At 38.2% G+C, this 17,469-nt stretch overlaps 1 protein-coding gene across 1 annotated transcript in view; it reads left to right on the top strand.

The window, feature by feature from the left end:
• Positions 1-371: 371 nt before the first annotated feature.
• Positions 372-17,469, top strand: part of CRBN (cereblon) — a 27,353-nt gene continuing 10,255 nt past the window's right edge. Inside the window, exons 1-5 of the mRNA XM_015819862.1 lie at positions 372-451; positions 10,623-10,735; positions 11,655-11,857; positions 12,413-12,562; positions 15,463-15,625. Of these exons, the coding sequence (XP_015675348.1) occupies positions 385-451; positions 10,623-10,735; positions 11,655-11,857; positions 12,413-12,562; positions 15,463-15,625 (696 nt within the window). The 5' untranslated portion in view covers positions 372-384. The remainder of the gene's footprint in view (positions 452-10,622; positions 10,736-11,654; positions 11,858-12,412; positions 12,563-15,462; positions 15,626-17,469) is intronic.

Here is a 17,469-nt window from a genome sequence, read left to right as displayed (position 1 = left end):
AGCGGAATCTGCTTGGTTTCCATTTTCAGGGACTGCAGCACCCGTGAGAAGCGATCCGCGAACAGCTGTTTGCAGGGTTTATAAGACTGCGCCCATTGACTGCTAGCAAGAATAAAGGACCTCCGCGGCTGCTCTTTTTTCCAGTCCAAAGAAGGGCATCTGGAAAGGGAACGGGCAAACCTCCGGCTCGCCTTCTGCCTTAGACACGGCCGCTGTTTCCACTCTTGGGAGATGCACCGTAGCGGGAAGCTCTCGGGCGAGGCGAGCCGCTGGGGGCAGCAGCGGGAGCCGCCAAGCTCCTCTCTCAGGGGCCTCCGCCTCCTCCGCCTTCGCCTCCGCCCCTGCCGGCGGCGCCTTCCCAGACTCCTCTCCGGGTAAACAGCGATGGCCGCAGATGAAGGAGGCGGAGAACAGGATAACAACATGGGAAACCACTTGCAGATCCTCCCCGGTAATCGCCGTTGCTGCTTTACGCCGATGGGAACCGGGGAGCCTCCTGAGCGCGGTGGGGAGCGCGGCGGGGTAGAGGAAGAGGAGGCGTCGGCGGTCGGGGGGTCCCCGAAAACAGGCGATCGAGGGGTTTCGGAGGGGAGCGCAGAGCCGGGGCAGAGAGGGAAAAAGCGAATGGGGACACCCGCCAGTTGTCCTCCCCACCGAGTAGGGAGAAAGGCCTGAAGTTCTGGAAGGGGTGGGCATGGGCTTGAACTGGGCGCAATTTGGGTTTCAGGCCGGGCAGGGGCAAAGGGGAGAAGCGAAGGGGCAAAGTCTGGGCCTGAAGGAGGGGAATCCCGGGCTGAATCGCGGACGGTAAGGAACTGAAAACCTGCGTGGACAAGAGCAGGGCATAACTAGTGGGGCGGGGACGGGGACCTGATGCGTCGAAATCTAGGGAAGAGAAGAGAAGAGATGGGTCTGTGTCAGTGTGGACGAGGAGGTTTCATTTTCTTTGATAGTCAATAGCAAAGCAGTCAAGGAAATGAGATCAGTCACCATTTCCATTCTGGAGTATTTTTGCGGATGGTAACTCTTAGGAATTGTACTACAGAGACGGGGAAGAGGGATGGACCATGGCAGAATTTGCAAAGCAAGGACTGGTTTAAATAAAAGCCAGGATGCAGGATTGGAGGTGGCACTAGGTATGAAGAGAATCACTCCTATTCCTGTATATCTTAGAAAAGAGATCTGGAACTTGGGAGTGGTGTGGGTTGGGGGGGGGGGCTTCCTGACTACATGTCTGTCAAATGCACAAGAATCTTGTCAAGAAACCGCATGACATCTCTTCATCAGCCATGACAAGGAGGAAAAGAATTAAGCTGCTGATAATTAGGATACCTTGTATTAGAGACAACTATAGAACTATAATAATATGGATGTCTATGATATAAGGAGCTAGAGTACTGAGACTTGTAAGGTCACAATATTAAAATCTCCACTGACGATGTTACCTAGCCTGGTAATGAAACGTTCAGAAACCAACCCACAAGCTCGGAGAATGAACCTTTACCCTCATTAAAATCTCTTTTTCAAAAATATAATCTAAGAAAATAAGGAGAGTTGCTATTGGGGGGGGGGGAGAGACACAATATAAAGAGAATTAAAAAGCAAAAAAAAAAAGGTTTGACTTACATGTGGTCAGTCAATTAATTCTGATTATGTTGGACATCTTAAAACCTTTGAACATGGGCATTTCACCAAACTGTTATAGACTTTTGTAAATATAGTCTTGCTGTAAAAGCTGGTAGCCTTTCTATTTACATTGGTTGCAGAAAAGGCAATTTGTCATTTTGGTCAGCATGGAACACAGGCCTCTCTAAGCTGCTTAATACAGAAAATGTATGCAGACAGCCCTCTGCTGTTTTTCTAGGAAAAGATTTCTCTACTTCAGCAACCAACCAGAAAACCTTTTGCTGGCCTCCTCAGATGCCTGTCTGGAAATCCTTGACATTTTCATGAATTTGTTTAGCTTTTTTTTTTTTTAAGAATCCTTTAAATCAATGATTATTAGCATACCTTGTTTTTTGAAAACACAACTGGTTGCCTCGAAGTGTTTTGTCTATCCTGAGACTAATGTCACACAGTGTCATTACATGACTTTAGAAATGCTCACTTAATCTTTCTTCCTATTTTTACATTATTTTGTAAACCCTTGTACCTCATTCGTCACCTTATTTTCTAAACAAAAATGCTTTGAACTTTTTTTCTGCATATAGATGGCATATAATTTTGATTGCTCATTTATCCCTTACCTGAAATTATAATTGTAAATTATGTTTATAAATTATAATTTACATTTTCAGCTTAACAGTTGACCCAGGTGATATGGTACAAATATTTTTCTTGGGTAGTCATTGTGATTTCAAAACAAAATGTTATATGATTTATAAATTATCTTGTAAGGCAGCCGTCCATTCACTCCTTCTTCATTCAGGTAACTTTAGGGGAGCAGAAAGCTATAAAAATGTTGTGTCTGTGATGAAAGCAAAAGATTTTTTTTAAAATGAAGAAGTACTACATGCCACATGAAAGTAAAATTCATGTTTTCTAATAAAGATGAAGATAGCTTTACATAGAAAACAAACAAAGGCTGAGGTCTTGCTGTTTGCTGTAGACTGCTTAATTATTGATGTAGAAAGGAAGGGGAAGTTATAGTGATTTGGAAATGTGAAACTGAAATATATAACCTTCAAATAAATAAAAAAGGAAAAATGTCTGCAAATACAGAATGTGTAAAATGTCCTAAAGCTGTGAACACAGAGTTGTAATGTGCTTTCCTAAAGTGTTTTATGCACAGGCTAACAGGTACTTAGAACAGTAGTGAAATGCTATTTGTATCTACTGTTTTATTAGCTTTATAGGGCCACTCAATTTGCAAGAACAAACTGGGTGACTTACGATTATGAAGAAAATTTTCATGAACTCAGAATAAGGTACAGTGTGCCTTTGAACTTGAAACAACAGGAAAATAGAAAAATGGAAATAATTATAGTAACAGGAGTAACTCAGGCCAGCCAATACATAGCTCATTTGAGAGGTTTTAGGGTCTTGGGAAGGGATAGAAGGATTGGGGCCATCCAAACCTCAGGGAGAATGATGTTCCATAGGGCAGGCACTGCAACAGAGAATGGTCCTGAATCCCATTAGATGATGTTTTATGGAAGAGGTTTGAAGAATGTGCATTCTGCTGATTCTCATGGGATAAGCAGAGACAGTTGGAGACATACAAGTCATACACCTTGAATTTCACCCAGAAGCTTATATGAAGCAAACACAATTTGTGAAATAATGGTTTTACGTGGGTGCATAAGTACTAGCTCCATTATATTCTGAACCAGTTTCCATTTCTGGGTAGTTTTCAAAAGCTTCAGGGACAGCCCCATATAGGGTGTATTGCAACAATCTAGATGTGAATAAGGCAGGAGTGACAGTATGTCCTCCTGATTGAGGTGCAGTTGATGCACAAGATGGATTTGTGCAAAGTTTCTCTTGGCCAAGTCTGCCACTTCTTCCAGCAGGATCTGAGAATCCAAAAGGATCACCAAAGTATGTATCACTTGTGTTTACGGGAGTATGACCCCTTCCAGGACCAAAAGTGGAGAGTTCCCAGAGTCAAGGAACCCAAAACCTATAGCCATTCTGTTTTGCTAGATTGAGCAAAATCTGTTTTTTTCTTAACAGATCCTACAGGCTCCAAACACCAGAAAGAATCTTGATGGCATCTCTTGGTTGGACTAGTGTGAAGATATATAATTGTGTGTCATTGACATACTGATGATGCCTGATTCTGTAGTGATCTTGCTCAGTTTCATATAGAAGTTAAATAAGACAAAAGTAAGAGTAGAACTCTGGGATATTCCATAAAGCAAGATCTTTTCTCCCCTTTCAACACTAATTGGAAATGATTGTGGAAGAAGGAGGAGAACCAACACAATGCTGTACTTCTCACTATTAAACCTCAAAGCCAGTGTCTATCAATAGTAACCAAAGCACCAAGAGTTCAAGAAGGGCCACAATGGATATATTGTACTTATCCCAGTCTAAAGCTTGACTAGAAGGGTTCTAGATAATCCATTTCCTCCAGAACTCGCTGAAGCTTCAAGCCAGCCATCTTCTGAACAAACTTTCCCCAAAAGGAAGGGTAGAGACCAAATGAAAATTGTGCAGTATTGTTAGATCTAGGGAAGATTTCTTGAGAAGGGTTGAACCTCAGTCTCTTTGAAAGCTGGATGTAAACTTTCTTCACTCAAGGTAGCATTTCACAGAGGTCTTTTCTTTCCCAGGGATGATTGGGTTAACCTGAACAAGACCATTGGAGATCTGTCGCCATATATAACAGGAATGGAAAAATTGTGTTTTGCTGCTCTCACTGCCACAAGATAATTCTTAAGAAAGGATCTTACCTGTGTTGATTAGATTAACTCCTTGTCTTTCTCCAGCTGTGTTCCAGGTTCCCCTTCTGCTTTTTCTTTTGCTCTTCAGAGGATCAAGGAGCTTTCATCTACCTAAGGACAGAGAGAGGCTGCAAAGGCATGATTCAGTCCAAGGATATGACTGTCCCCTCAGTCCAAACAATGATACCTTAGATGAATATCAGTGATGTTCAGTAATGAACATCAAAGCCTCAGAAATAACCCCAAACTTCCTTTTGAAACCCCAAATAGTTCACTGAATTCCTGGTACAGATTGATCCAATAGCAAGAAGTGGTTATAGAAAACTTAATATAAACATGGAGTGATTTGCAAGAAATGATGGTGATGCCTCCCAGTTCTAGATAATGTTGTTAAATAAAAACTACTACAATGAGTATTGACCAGTTCTGTAAGTTGATCCCATAACTACTTCTATCAGATCCATGGTTGTCAGGGTAATCATGAGCTTCCATGCCCAGAAAAAGCATTAACATTTTGTAGCACTAATAATTTGGATAACTTCAACATCAACCCATTTAGAGGCTCAATGATCTCTGTTAAGGGGTCTACCATGTAGCAGAAGGTTAGTATAGAAGCAGTGGTCCCACACAATCCCTAGAGTTTTAATGTTAGCAGAGACTCATAACCAACTTTGTGTGGGGCAGTGTTTCTTAAAGTTTAAGGGTCTCCCAGATAATCTTAACTTCCCCATTAACCCTGCCCAGGGATTTTGGGTAATGCTATATTTAGGAACCCATAGTCAGCACTGGTGAAATGCAATCTGCATAGCAGGCATCCATTATAGTTGGCTTACTGCAGTACAAGTCATATTTCACTGAAGGCTATAAAGTTTATCAGATTCAAATTCTCCCTTTTCCTCCATGAAATTTAGGCTTGATGCATGCAGTTCCTGGATAGTTTGTACAAACAATTATCAGATTTAGTCCTACAGAGTATTAACATAATTGCTTAGAGTTTTTCTTTCTTAGTTACCAGCCTGAGTACTGATAAACAAATGGGGCTTTTTCCTCACCTTCAACAGATGTGCTTGCTTGATCTGTGCCATTAGGCAATTTATTGATAGTACAAGTAGTGTTTTCCCTTGATTATGGTTTCTACTTGAATGAATCTTTTAGTGGAATATGTGAATAATAAGGGATACTATGTATAATTTTGATTTAAGAGTTATGAGAAAGAATGTTGTTGTGGCTGATGAAATAAATGAGAAGTGAACAACATTTTTCAGAACAAGAACTACACAACTATTTTCAGACCAAGTACTAGTAGCAGTGGTTGAAAGTGGTGCCAAACAAACTGGCAAGGCAGGAAAAACGCCAAATTTGGTTTAATATTAGTTTTATTAATCAACTACAGTTGAAGATTACTTTGTATATATTCAATTTTCTTTATTTGTCCTATTAAAACTTAGACTTCTTCAGCAATTTTTTCAGGATAATAATAAAGTTGGAAGGGACCTTGGAGGTCATCTAGTCCAACCTCCTGCTCATGCAGGAAACCTTATACCATTTCAGACAAATGGCTGTCCAGTCTCTTCTTAAAACCTTCCATGTTGGGGCAGTCACAGCTTCTGGAGGCAGGTTGTTCCACTGGTTAATTGTTCTAACTGTCAGGAAATTTCTCCTTAGTTCTAGGTTGCTTCTCTCTTTGGTTAGTTTCCATCCGTTGCTTCTTGTCCTGCCTTCAGGTGCTTTGGAGAATAGCTTGACTCCCTCTTCTTTGTGGCAAACCCTGAGATATTGGAACACTGCTATCATGTCACATCTCATCCTTCTCTTCATTAAACTAGATATATCCAATTCCAGCAATCATTCCTTATATGTTTTAGCCTCCAGTCCCCTGATCATCTTTGTTCTTCTCTGTTTCTAGAGTCTTAACATCTTTTTTACATTGTGGATGCAGTATTCCAAATGTGGCCTTACCAAGGCATTGTAAAGTGGTATTAATACTTCACGTGATCTTGATTCTATCCCTCTGTTAATGCAGCCTAGCACTGTGTTGGCTTTTTTGGCAACTGGAGCACACTGCTGGCTCATATTTAAATGATTGTCCACTAGGATTCCAAGATCCCTCTCACAGTTACTACTATTGAGCAAGGTACCACTATATCATATTTTAGAAGCCCACACGTAACTCTAATGCTTCTGTGTTGGCATCCCAGTCTTATCAGGACTTGATTACTGAATCTTAAAGAGAACATATTTCTTATAGGAAAGTTAATATGGGATCATTTGCAATATTTTTCTAAACATTAAAACTATGTGGGCCTGAATGTTTTCTGATTGGCAACATGTGCCATCTATAGGCAGAAAAAAGAGGGAAGGAGGGAAGATTGATATGGTTTCTTCAAACTGTAGAATTTTTCCCTGCAAACGTTAAGCAAATCGGTGCTTACTTAATACTTGGATTGGAGACCACCAAGAGATTGTAGACTGTGGGTAGGCTTGGAAACCAAATGATAATAATAATCATAATCTGGGAAGAAAGCAATTGCAAGCCAAACCACTTCCCTATTACTGCTAAGAAAATTACAGAGACTTTCTCACCAGTAATCAAACTGGATTCAACAGTATCTTGCTGTATCGAGTGGGCTATGTGGATTCATCCTGCCCATTTTCCTCTTTCTCTGATTAATATCAAATAGAGCAGTTTATTATTTTTCAGAAACAGATATTTGCAGCAGAAGCTTCTATGGTTGAAGAGGTGCACTAACCCATCAGTTTTCTGTGCAAATAGAGAACTTAATCTCACATTGTCCCCGGGACTTTGTGTCAGTGGAGGTGATGCTGTTCTTCTTTTGGGAAGGAATCACATAATCTTTAGTTAGCTTTCTTCAAAAGTAGGGTTTAGTAATATTTTTTGCATTTTAAAAGAAAGGAGAAAGTAACTTCATATTGTATAGATATGATTTGAAAAAACAGAGATTCCCATATGTTGTTGTATTAGTAGGGAAAATATAGCCTGACTGAAGTGGCCTTCTTGGATTTTGCTTGGAGATGCTAATTACTTTTATATGGAATAGTCAATATATCTTGATCTTTTTCTGTTAATTACTGTTTTGTTTTTCTTCTTTCTGAATTCCATATTGGTGCCAGAGCCAAACTGACACAAGTGCATCATCACACGTTCAGTTAGTTAAGTTTCCTACTGCCTTTAGGAAGAATGCATGGCTTTTGTTTTGCAGCTGTGTGTTTTGAGAAACAAAACTTCTCTTTCCATTACCACTGCTGTTTGGTGTCATAATGGGGCCATATTTGTGTCACTTTGACACTATAATTCAGTGCTTGCTGACTTCGCAGATTTCATGTATTTCTAAAGAATCTAAACTGCCATATTCAGCAAGTTTCCTGGAATCCTTCAGTGGGCTCCCAAGGTGCTTTTTCACTTGCAGTTGTGAAACAGCCAGCCAGCTGCTAATTCTTAGAAGATGTGCATCTTCGCTTTAAGTTCCAGAAGATCAGTTGGTGCAGATTATAATATGTGTGTGTGTGAAATCTGCATGTAGAATTAGTTGTGTAATGCAAACGTAACGGGCTTCATATAAATTGAATAGAGACTGCAATAAAGCCATGGTCAAAATTGTTCTGTGTGTGCTTCAGCTTAGAAAGTTAACTAGGACAATGTATTACAAATTAACTGCATTTAGTAATAGTGGCATCTTGTTTAACAGCTTCATTTCCTGAAATATAGAGTTGAAAGAAAAATCTTCATCAGGGTCCAGTCAAGGCAGGAATAAACAAAATGGAGACTGCTTTAGAAAGAAGGTTGTAGCTTATTGAAGAGCAGAACCACAAGACATGTGGTTCTGGAGCAGCTGATCACATGTTGCTGGGAGTGGTGGGTTTTTATGCCTTCTTGGGATTTTGTGTTTGGAGTTGTTCCTGTGGCACGAACTTTGACCTGAGGTTCAGTGTACCCTTCTGGTATTCTAATGGTGGTGGGTTAATCCTATTATGTCCTAAAGGTCATGTCCTGCTTCCCTGGGACTGTGGCTGATGGCTATGTCCTGTGTTGGATTTTTTTGGGTGAGGGGTTGTTGGTTCTAGGGATCTTTGCCTTTTTAATCCCATCAGCTCTAAGCTTTCTGGCTCCAGCCTTTCTGAAAGGATTATCAGATCTGCATTTTTACAGACCTGGTTTCTGCTTGGGACAGAGAGACTTTGGGTGGATGGTTTCTGCCTTTCAGATCCTTTGGAGAAATATAATATTCTGCCTTTTTTATATTCCCCCAAATATTTCCTTCTCTGGGGGAGGGGTGCTGTCTTCCCACAATAGTTTTTGTCCTGGTTCTGCTTTTTTGTCTTTTTTTCCCCCATTTAGCTTGCACACAGCAAAGCCATCAATGCATAATTTGACAAAGGGGTTTGCTTTCTAGTTGGCTTGCTGTAGAGCCTGATGCTAAGGGGGAGTGGCTCACCCAAGGTCATCCACCTGACTTCCCTCCCTATAGGAGGACTTGAACCTGGGTCTCCCTGCTCCTAGTCTTGTACCTTAACACTACAGATAGTGCTCAACTTACAACCACAATTGAGCCCAAAATTTCCTTCGCTAAGCAAGACACTTAACTGTTAAGTAAGTTTTGCCCCATTTTATGACCTCTTTTGCCACATTTGTTAAGTGAATCACTGCAATGGTTAAAGCTAGTAACATGGTTGTTAAATGAATCTGGCTTCCCCATTGACTTCGCTTGTTAGAGAGTCACAAAAGGTAACCACATGACCAAGGGACACTGCAACCCTCATACATACATGCCAGTTGCCAAGCTTCCGAATTTTAATCACGTGACCAAGGGGATCCTGCAATGATCGTAAGTATGAAAAACGATCGTAAGTCACTTTTTTCACTGCTGTTGTAACTTCGAATGGTCACTAAATGAATGATTGTATGTCGAGGACTACTTATACACCTTCCAGTCTGTCAACCTAATTTCTTGAAAAATTCTTAGTCCATTACGTTTACATTAATCCTTATTTATATTCTTAGTGCTTTACATTAATTACATTTACATTATTCCTTGTTTATATTTATAACTCAACTCCTTAAGAAGTGGGGAAAAAATGCAAACATTGTGGATTGAAAAGTGCTTCGTTGAAGAGAGATGGATCTGCCCTGAGGCAACCGTGGAAAATGAAAGTGAAAAGGAAATGCTGCTTTCTGTTTTTCTGTCATGTCCTTTTAGCATGGTAGTAAATATAACCTTTGTTACTTTGATGTTAGCTAATTTTAAGGCATTTCAGGTCTTTGGATATTACAGGAAAAGAGTGTGTTAGACCTCGGAGGTATTACAGAAAGTCTCTTGGGGTTTTTTTTCCATGGTGCCACTGCAGTAAAATGAGTCATCCTTCCTCAGAAGCTTTAATTCCTCAGCCAATATACAGTGCAAGTTCATCAACTGCTTTTCTTTTCTTGTTGTTATTTTTAAAAAGAAAGACCATGTAGAGAATCCAAACAGACCTATTTTGAGGCAAAGAATGAACCACATCTTAGTATTAAGAGTGAATGGCAACTTCCTGTGTTTTAGAACAGTGGCCCCCAACCTTTTGGGCACCAAGGACCGGTTCTGTGGAGAGAGATTTTTCCGCGAATCGGAGGGGACGTGGTTTCATGTGCTGCCTGCATCCTGCGGATGGGGGTTTGCTTGTTTGCATGGACCAGTTTCTGGCATGCCATGGACCGGGACCAGTCCACGGACCAAGGGTTGGGAACCCCTCTTTTAGAAAGTTACACCCATTAATGAATCAGGTACTGAAGAGGTTAAATAGGATGCACGAGTAGTTCTTTGTTTACTTAACACAATGCATGAAATAAAAGCTGAGTCACTTTGATGGAATATGTAAGTAATAGTGATAATTGTGAACAGTACGGAGCTTAATACTGCCCTAACTATACTGAAACAATTTTTTCAAAGTTCAAAAATCACTCTCAGATATGGGCTGTAGCAGGTTGCGAGGAACAGAATAAAAATCAGATGACTCTCCATAGGAAGAGAGCCTGTCTCTGTGTTAACATATTTCTCCATTTCTAAGCATGCAATAACAATATTCCTCTTGATGTTCCAGCCACATAGTAGATTGTACATGAAACTTAAAATAGTTTTCAGTGTACGGTCGACTGAAAAAGGTGTTCTAATTTTTGTGGTTTCGTGTTTGAGTTATGATGTTTTAAAAATACATTTAAACTTCTTTTGGACTTGTTAGCCGAGAGTGAGGAAGAGGATGACGTTGAAATGGAAGTTGAAGATCAAGACAGCAGGGATGCTGAAAAGCCAAACATCATTAATTTTGACACTAGCCTGCCAACCTCTCATATGGTATGTGAACAGTGCTGTCATAGAATATCTGCTTGCCTTTTTGTAGGCTTATTGAACTTAAACAGTCTGTTTCTTTGGAATCAGCATACCTAAATTCATAATGCAGCAGCTTAATATGTTAGGTACTCTGCTATAATTGAACTACTTTTGTTTATAGTTTGCAAGTATCCCTTTTTGCTTGTGCACATGCTCAGGATTATTATTTAGCAAGTGGATTTATTTTTTGTATATAATATTTATTTTCCAGTGTAATCAAATGCCGACTCGCGGCGCCTAAGCAGACAATATTTTGACCGAAGTGAATATGTAAGCAGGAGAATTGAATATGCAAACATGTTTCTCATCTTGGAATATTGCGTTCAGAGTGAACACAGAATGTTCACTGCTAAAAAAAGAAAAAGAAAAATTGAGGCTAGGTACACTTAACATTTGTTTTATTATGTAAACTTTTAGACAATCACAAGCTTTTTTATGAAATGTTTTGGTTACTGTCCCGAAGGTGTTTTTTTTCCAAAAGGTAACTTTCTCAGTTTTTTTTGTTTGAAAATATTTAACTTCTCATCCAAGAAGCTTCTTCCATTCCCTACTAGTCAATTGGATAAGAAACAAAATGTTTTCAGAGGAAAAAACCAAGAAAGTCCAGTTGGCTTTTGGAAAAAGTACCTTTGGGGCAACCATGACCTGGATGATTCAGACTCTCCATAGACATTTTGGTTACTGCTTGGTGTATTCTTTTTCAGTAGTGTTGCTCAAAACTACTACCAGTAGTAGCTGCCCTGCTATCAAGGGTCAACCATTTTTACACTGTGTTTCTCTGAGTTTATTCCAGGATTCTCTTTAGGTTTTGTATTTATAAATTGCAAACAAAAGTGATAATCCTCCCACTTAATTGTGTCTGTTCTTTTTAAAAAAATGTAAGTATTTAGGATCAGACATGGAAGAATTTCATGGAAGGACTGTCCATGATGATGATAGCTGTCAAACAATTCCAGTTTTACCCCATGTGATGGTGATGCTGATTCCTGGACAAACATTACCTCTTCAGCTTTTTCGTCCCCAAGAGGTTAGCATGGTCCGGAACTTAATACAAAAAGACAGAACCTTTGCTGTTCTTGCATACAGGTAACTATGTAAATAAATATGCAATTCCAAGGTCTGGAGTACATACTGTGATCTCAGGCTGAACAGGAATTGTCCCATTTAATTTAATGTTGAAGAAATTATTTGAACTTGTATTGCACGACTAAATATTAATATGACTCTTCTATACAGTCCTTATTATGGAAATAATTTCTCCCAGGCTTTGGGGCAGAGGAAAAGTTAATTATATAAGCCCCCTCAGCGAAGCTTATATAATTGTGATTTTTGAGGGGATTTAATGACGCAGTGTTATCCAATGTCTCTGCTGAATGTCAAAGCAAAAATACTGAGACCCTTTTGTTTTAGGATTTTCTGCTGTGATATGTCAAAAAAGACTTTGTTTCTTACTCCTTGAGTCAAACATGTCAACCTTTTGTTCATAGTATTTCTTGTATAAACAGTTATTTATACTACTTATGATCCATAAGTTCCTGTAATACGCTTAAGTTCTCATTGATTTTCAGCATACTATCACTATCACTTGTAACATTATGTTACAAGTTGCTCCTTTATCACTCATTCTAACATTTTTTTTAGCAACATACTTGAAAGAGAAGCACATTTTGGAACAACAGCTGAAATTTATGCCTATCGGGAAGAACAGGAATATGGAATTGAAACCGTCAAAGTAAAAGCTGTGGGAAGACAGCGGTTTAAAGTACTTGAACTAAGAACTCAAGCTGATGGGTAAGGAAGGAGCTATTTATTCTCGTTAAGCAGTTATTTCATACTATTTTATTAGTATGAAATAACCCACTTTTAATCTTCAGGAATTTCTATTTACCAGCTGCTTATAATAGTATGAAATCTTGTATGGTCCTGGTCCTGGGTAATTGTATTTGCTTTTGTGGCTGAAGTATGTAGTAATAATTTTAATTCATCTTAACACTGTTTAAGTATCTTCAGGGAAAAATCCTATTAATGTTACTATCCATTATCCCATTTATTAATTTAAATTAAATATTTCAAAAACACATCCATTTCTTCTTGCAGGTGTGCTGCATGCATAAAAAATATGAGTTGATGGAACTCATGACAGTAACATTTAAGTTTAAATAACTATGTATTTTACTGTTAATAAAAAATTAAAGAGCATCTATTGACTATAGATAGACACAACTATGCACAGTTGTTTTGGAAACATGGAAGTCGATGCCAATGTATTTTTTTCAGGATTTGTGTGACCTCAACCCTGGGTTTCTTCTTGTAGCCATCCCTTCATATACTTACCAGTTGAGAGCCTTCATAGTGTTTTAAAATTAATTAAGGTTGACTAAGGAATGAGCTTGCTTTACGAATTATTTCAGACTTACTCAGTTTGTTTTTCCTGAACTATATATGAATTGGAATGCATTAAAAGATAAAATGCAAATATGCAAATTTGGACTCAATAGTACAAATATGTTTTAACATATTAGGGGAATTATAGTTTAAGAAGAGTTTGTGTCCTAATGAAACGTGCACTCAAAAATTTACATTACACACAGAAAAGGTGAAATCCAATGGGAATTTGGAGCACACTTTCTGAAAAGGAAGCTCTGACTAAAATGGGATGAGTGAGCTATCATTTGCACAGTTCCTTTGTACAATGTATTGAAAATAACGTATGTATTTTCCCCAGTTGAAAAAAAAAAATACCCTAGGAGTATAGCCATTTGAACACAAGATGGCAGCATACATTAATGTCACAAGTAGCTGTATGTGCTAAGAAAATGTTTTGAAATAAGATTGATAAATCTTTCATGACACTTGCAGTCATCTTCATCCAGATAAAACAGATGCAGCCAGAATGAGAGCAGGAGAGTTGTGTTTGTGTCCTGTTTGTGGGTTTCATGTTGGCACGTGATTGACCGTGGTGAAGCTAATCAGCTTGAGTAGGCCTTGTGTTGAATACTGTCCAGCTGTTGTGATCTTTAAAAATTGTAGATCGTTGAGCAGGAGAGCTTTGCTCTGTTATCCTTATAAATTTGCAAGGAATGCCCCCGAACTCCCTCCAAATGTTGCTGCTGAATTGTACTTTTTAATATGACAGATGGAAATTTTTATTAAACACTTGGGATATAAATGTACTATCTGTTCCTATTTCACAATAACAGTTTTGATTGGATTTAGAGTTTTTAATTTTTGTTTAGATTTATGCTTATTCTTATTTGGCTCACTATTCCCCTCCTCAAAAAAAAAAAATTACTCAAATGCCAAACTCTCTCCTTGGTTATAGTGTACTTTAGAATAGATGGAGAAATCTCATCTGGAAAAGCTAGATCCTGTTGGTCTTTCACAAGGCTTTAAAAACCTGACTATCTATCTGGGCCCAGGACTTGGAATGTGTTATTTAGTCCCGTTTCTTAGCTTTACTCCTAGTTGATTAACCATCACAGCTGCTGTTTGTATTTAATTTGTGGATGTTTTTATTGTTTTAATGTTTTTTATTGTTTTAGAATTTTAGAATTGTAAGCTACTCAGAGTCACTTGGTTGGGTTGGGTAGGTATTGAATAAATAAATGATATAGGATTTCCTGTCTGAAATGGTATAGGGTTTCCTGCCTGAGTAGGAGGTTGGACTAGAAGACCTCCAAGGTCCCTTCCAACTCTATTATTATTATTATTATTATTATTATTATTATTATTATTATTATTATTATTATTGTCAACCAGAGGTTCAGACTGGATTTGGCATTTTTGTCTACCTATCAAGTCCTTACCAAGGACCCGGGATAGGCAAATGTGGATGTTTGATGGTATTATAGATATTGTCACAGGATGAAAGCTGTTCCTAGTAAGGCTGCCTTTTGCAATTGACTGATGGCGAATTTGTCAATGTCAATGATGTTCAAGTGGCAGCCTCTCAAATACTGGAATACTGCTATCATGTCACCCCTAGTTCTTCTTTTCTCTAGACTGGCCATTCCCAAATCCTGCAACCATTTTTCATATGTTTTAGTCTCCGCGCCTTTAATCATCTTAGTTACTCTTCTCTGCACTTTTTCCAAAGTCTCAACATCTTTTTTGTAATGTGATGACCAAAACTGGATGCAGTATTCCAGATGTGGCCTTACTAAGACTTTATAAACAGTACTACTACTTCACGTGATTTTGATTCTATGCCTATGTTTATACAACCAAGGATTTTACTAGCTTTTTTGGCTGCTGCTGCACACTGCTGCCATTTTGTCTTAAATGGCTATGCAGGTAAAAATACATTGATATGGTCAAATATTTACTGAAAAATACCAAAATTAACTGAATGAAACAAGTCACAAAAAAGTTGGGACCAGAACTTTACTGTTTGGCTTTAGAACTGTTCCCATTTTAAAAGAACAGGATAAGGCCTGATGTGAAACAACCAAAATATAGCTGTGGAACCTCTGAAGTAGTCTTAAATCAAAAAGAAGGGGGGAGGGTATTTATATGAAATCACAAAATAGATATTTTTAGAAAATATTGAATTAAAATAAGCAATGTCCTGCTGTGCTTTCCAAGATGTTTATGCAATTAAAAGATGTAAATAAGTAAACATACTTGTGTCTCCCATAGAAGTGAATAGGTACAGTTTTCATACTGTACGGCTTTTTTTTTTTTTTAATCAGCCTACAGCAGGCCAAAGTACAAATCCTTCCTGAGCGGGTACTTCCTTCGACTATGTCCGCAGTTCAGCTGGAATCCCGCAGCAGATGCCACATTTTTCCTTCTTCTAAGCCTGCTACATGGCAGCATCAACAGATACATCAATGGCGACAGAAATACCAAAAGGTCAGAAGTTAATTATCTTCTTTTGTGACATTTCAAAAATCAATAAAAATTCCATCTCTGTATCTCTTTAAAAAAATGTGATGGTGTCTATCGACGCTGCTTCTGTTTTAGCAAGCTGCCTGTTGTTTTGGTGGCTTATCAGTTGAAACCAGCACTTGGTAACATATTTTATGTTAGAAAGTTAGATATGAAATAATACATTCGAAAGTTAAAGAAGGCGGTGATGGGAAGTAAACTTATTCTCCAGCCTAGCAACTACGGGATGATGGTGCGTACAGCTTCCAGAATTGAGAAGCAGTATGACCAGCAAGTGGAACATTTTTAGGATCTGCAACTGGACAAACAGTTTGGAAGGGTTGCAATTGGGAAGATGCTAGCCTTCATGTTGTTCAATAGGAATTGATAGAATAAAGATCAATAGCTCAACTGAATTTGTAGCCTACATTGCAAAGTTTAAAAAACTAGGAATTCTGAGATTTGCATTCTTAGCACCAAATTGAAAGCATCAGGTTGGTTTTTGACTTGAACTGCATTTATGAAACCAGGTCATGAAAGCAGATGAATCATTGACAAATTCAAGATCAATCTGATTGTGTGCTGTATTTCATATATTCACAGGAGGCTTATTAATTAATACCTAGAACAACAACACGCATACGAATTGCAGGTGCTAAAATATCTTAGAAAAACTTGTAGATATCCACAATAACCAATGTGAATTCAGAGCATGGAGGGAATGGATAAAGGAAATATAATGGCATGCCTTGGTTTTTATTGGGGTTTATATTTTTGTGTTTTTGTATTTTTGTATTTGTGTATAGTATCTGTTTTTAAATATGCTGTGAACCGCCCTGAGTCCTATGGGAGAAGGGCGGTATATAAATTAAATTATTATTATTATTATTATTATTATTATTATTATTATTATTATTATTATTATTATTATTATTATTATTATTATTATTATTATTATTATTATTAATGGAACAAGGTCATTGTGCAATGCATTTTGTGGAAGGTTTCATTTATGTAATTTTCTCAGGGATAGCTATCCAAGGTCAGGTTGGCTGGCAGTTTTGACCTTAATGCAGAATGTAGTTGCGATGTTTGAGATACATAAACCCTGTGAGAATAATTTTCCTCTTTCTTTGATCTAAAATGTTTTTATATAGACTAGCAGAAGGTGATAGGTTGATAGTTCTGACATTTAACCTCCAGGCTGTATGCCTCATGCATGCAAAGGTAGATGATTAGTCTGTTTTATGAAATAACAGCATTGTAAGTTCAGTTTAATTCAACAGTGTTTAATTAGATCACAGATCCAAAACTGACCTCAATATTAAGCAAGTATTCTACATTTTGCATCTGGAATCTCCATATTTTACTTCTTATTATTCCTTGACATTTTCCCTTTAATTATAGCTTATAGACTATAGGCAATTGCTCTTTATTTCTATAGGCGTGGAGGTTGAGCTTTTGAATTCATCTGATGTCTTTATCATATTTGAAGGACCAGATTGGAATCCATAATGATTTTTACTATATGTACTATATTTTTGTATCATGTCCCAATACATATTTCTCTTTCCCTCTCTCTCTCCCTCTCTCTCTCCCTCCCTCCCTCCCTCTGTGTGTGTGTGTGTGTGAGAGAGAGAGAGCGAGAGAGAGAGAGAGAGAGAACAGAAGAAAGCTTTCAAATCAGTCAAGTCCTTTTGTAGGACATAATGCTTGTAATATTTCAAAGATGCTTTAGAAAGAGCCCCTTTAAGTCCTTTATATAGATCTTTGCATATAGGTTTAGTAGGCCAGCCCAGCGTTTTGGGTGATGAGAAGATGAATATACC

This window comes from Protobothrops mucrosquamatus, unplaced genomic scaffold (assembly GCF_001527695.2).
Source record: "Protobothrops mucrosquamatus isolate PMUCROS unplaced genomic scaffold, P.Mucros_1.0 scaffold1006, whole genome shotgun sequence".
Classification (NCBI taxonomy): domain Eukaryota; kingdom Metazoa; phylum Chordata; class Lepidosauria; order Squamata; family Viperidae; genus Protobothrops; species Protobothrops mucrosquamatus.
The sequence above is the reverse complement of the archived record's forward strand: the minus strand, read 5'-3'. Positions and strand labels throughout refer to the sequence as shown.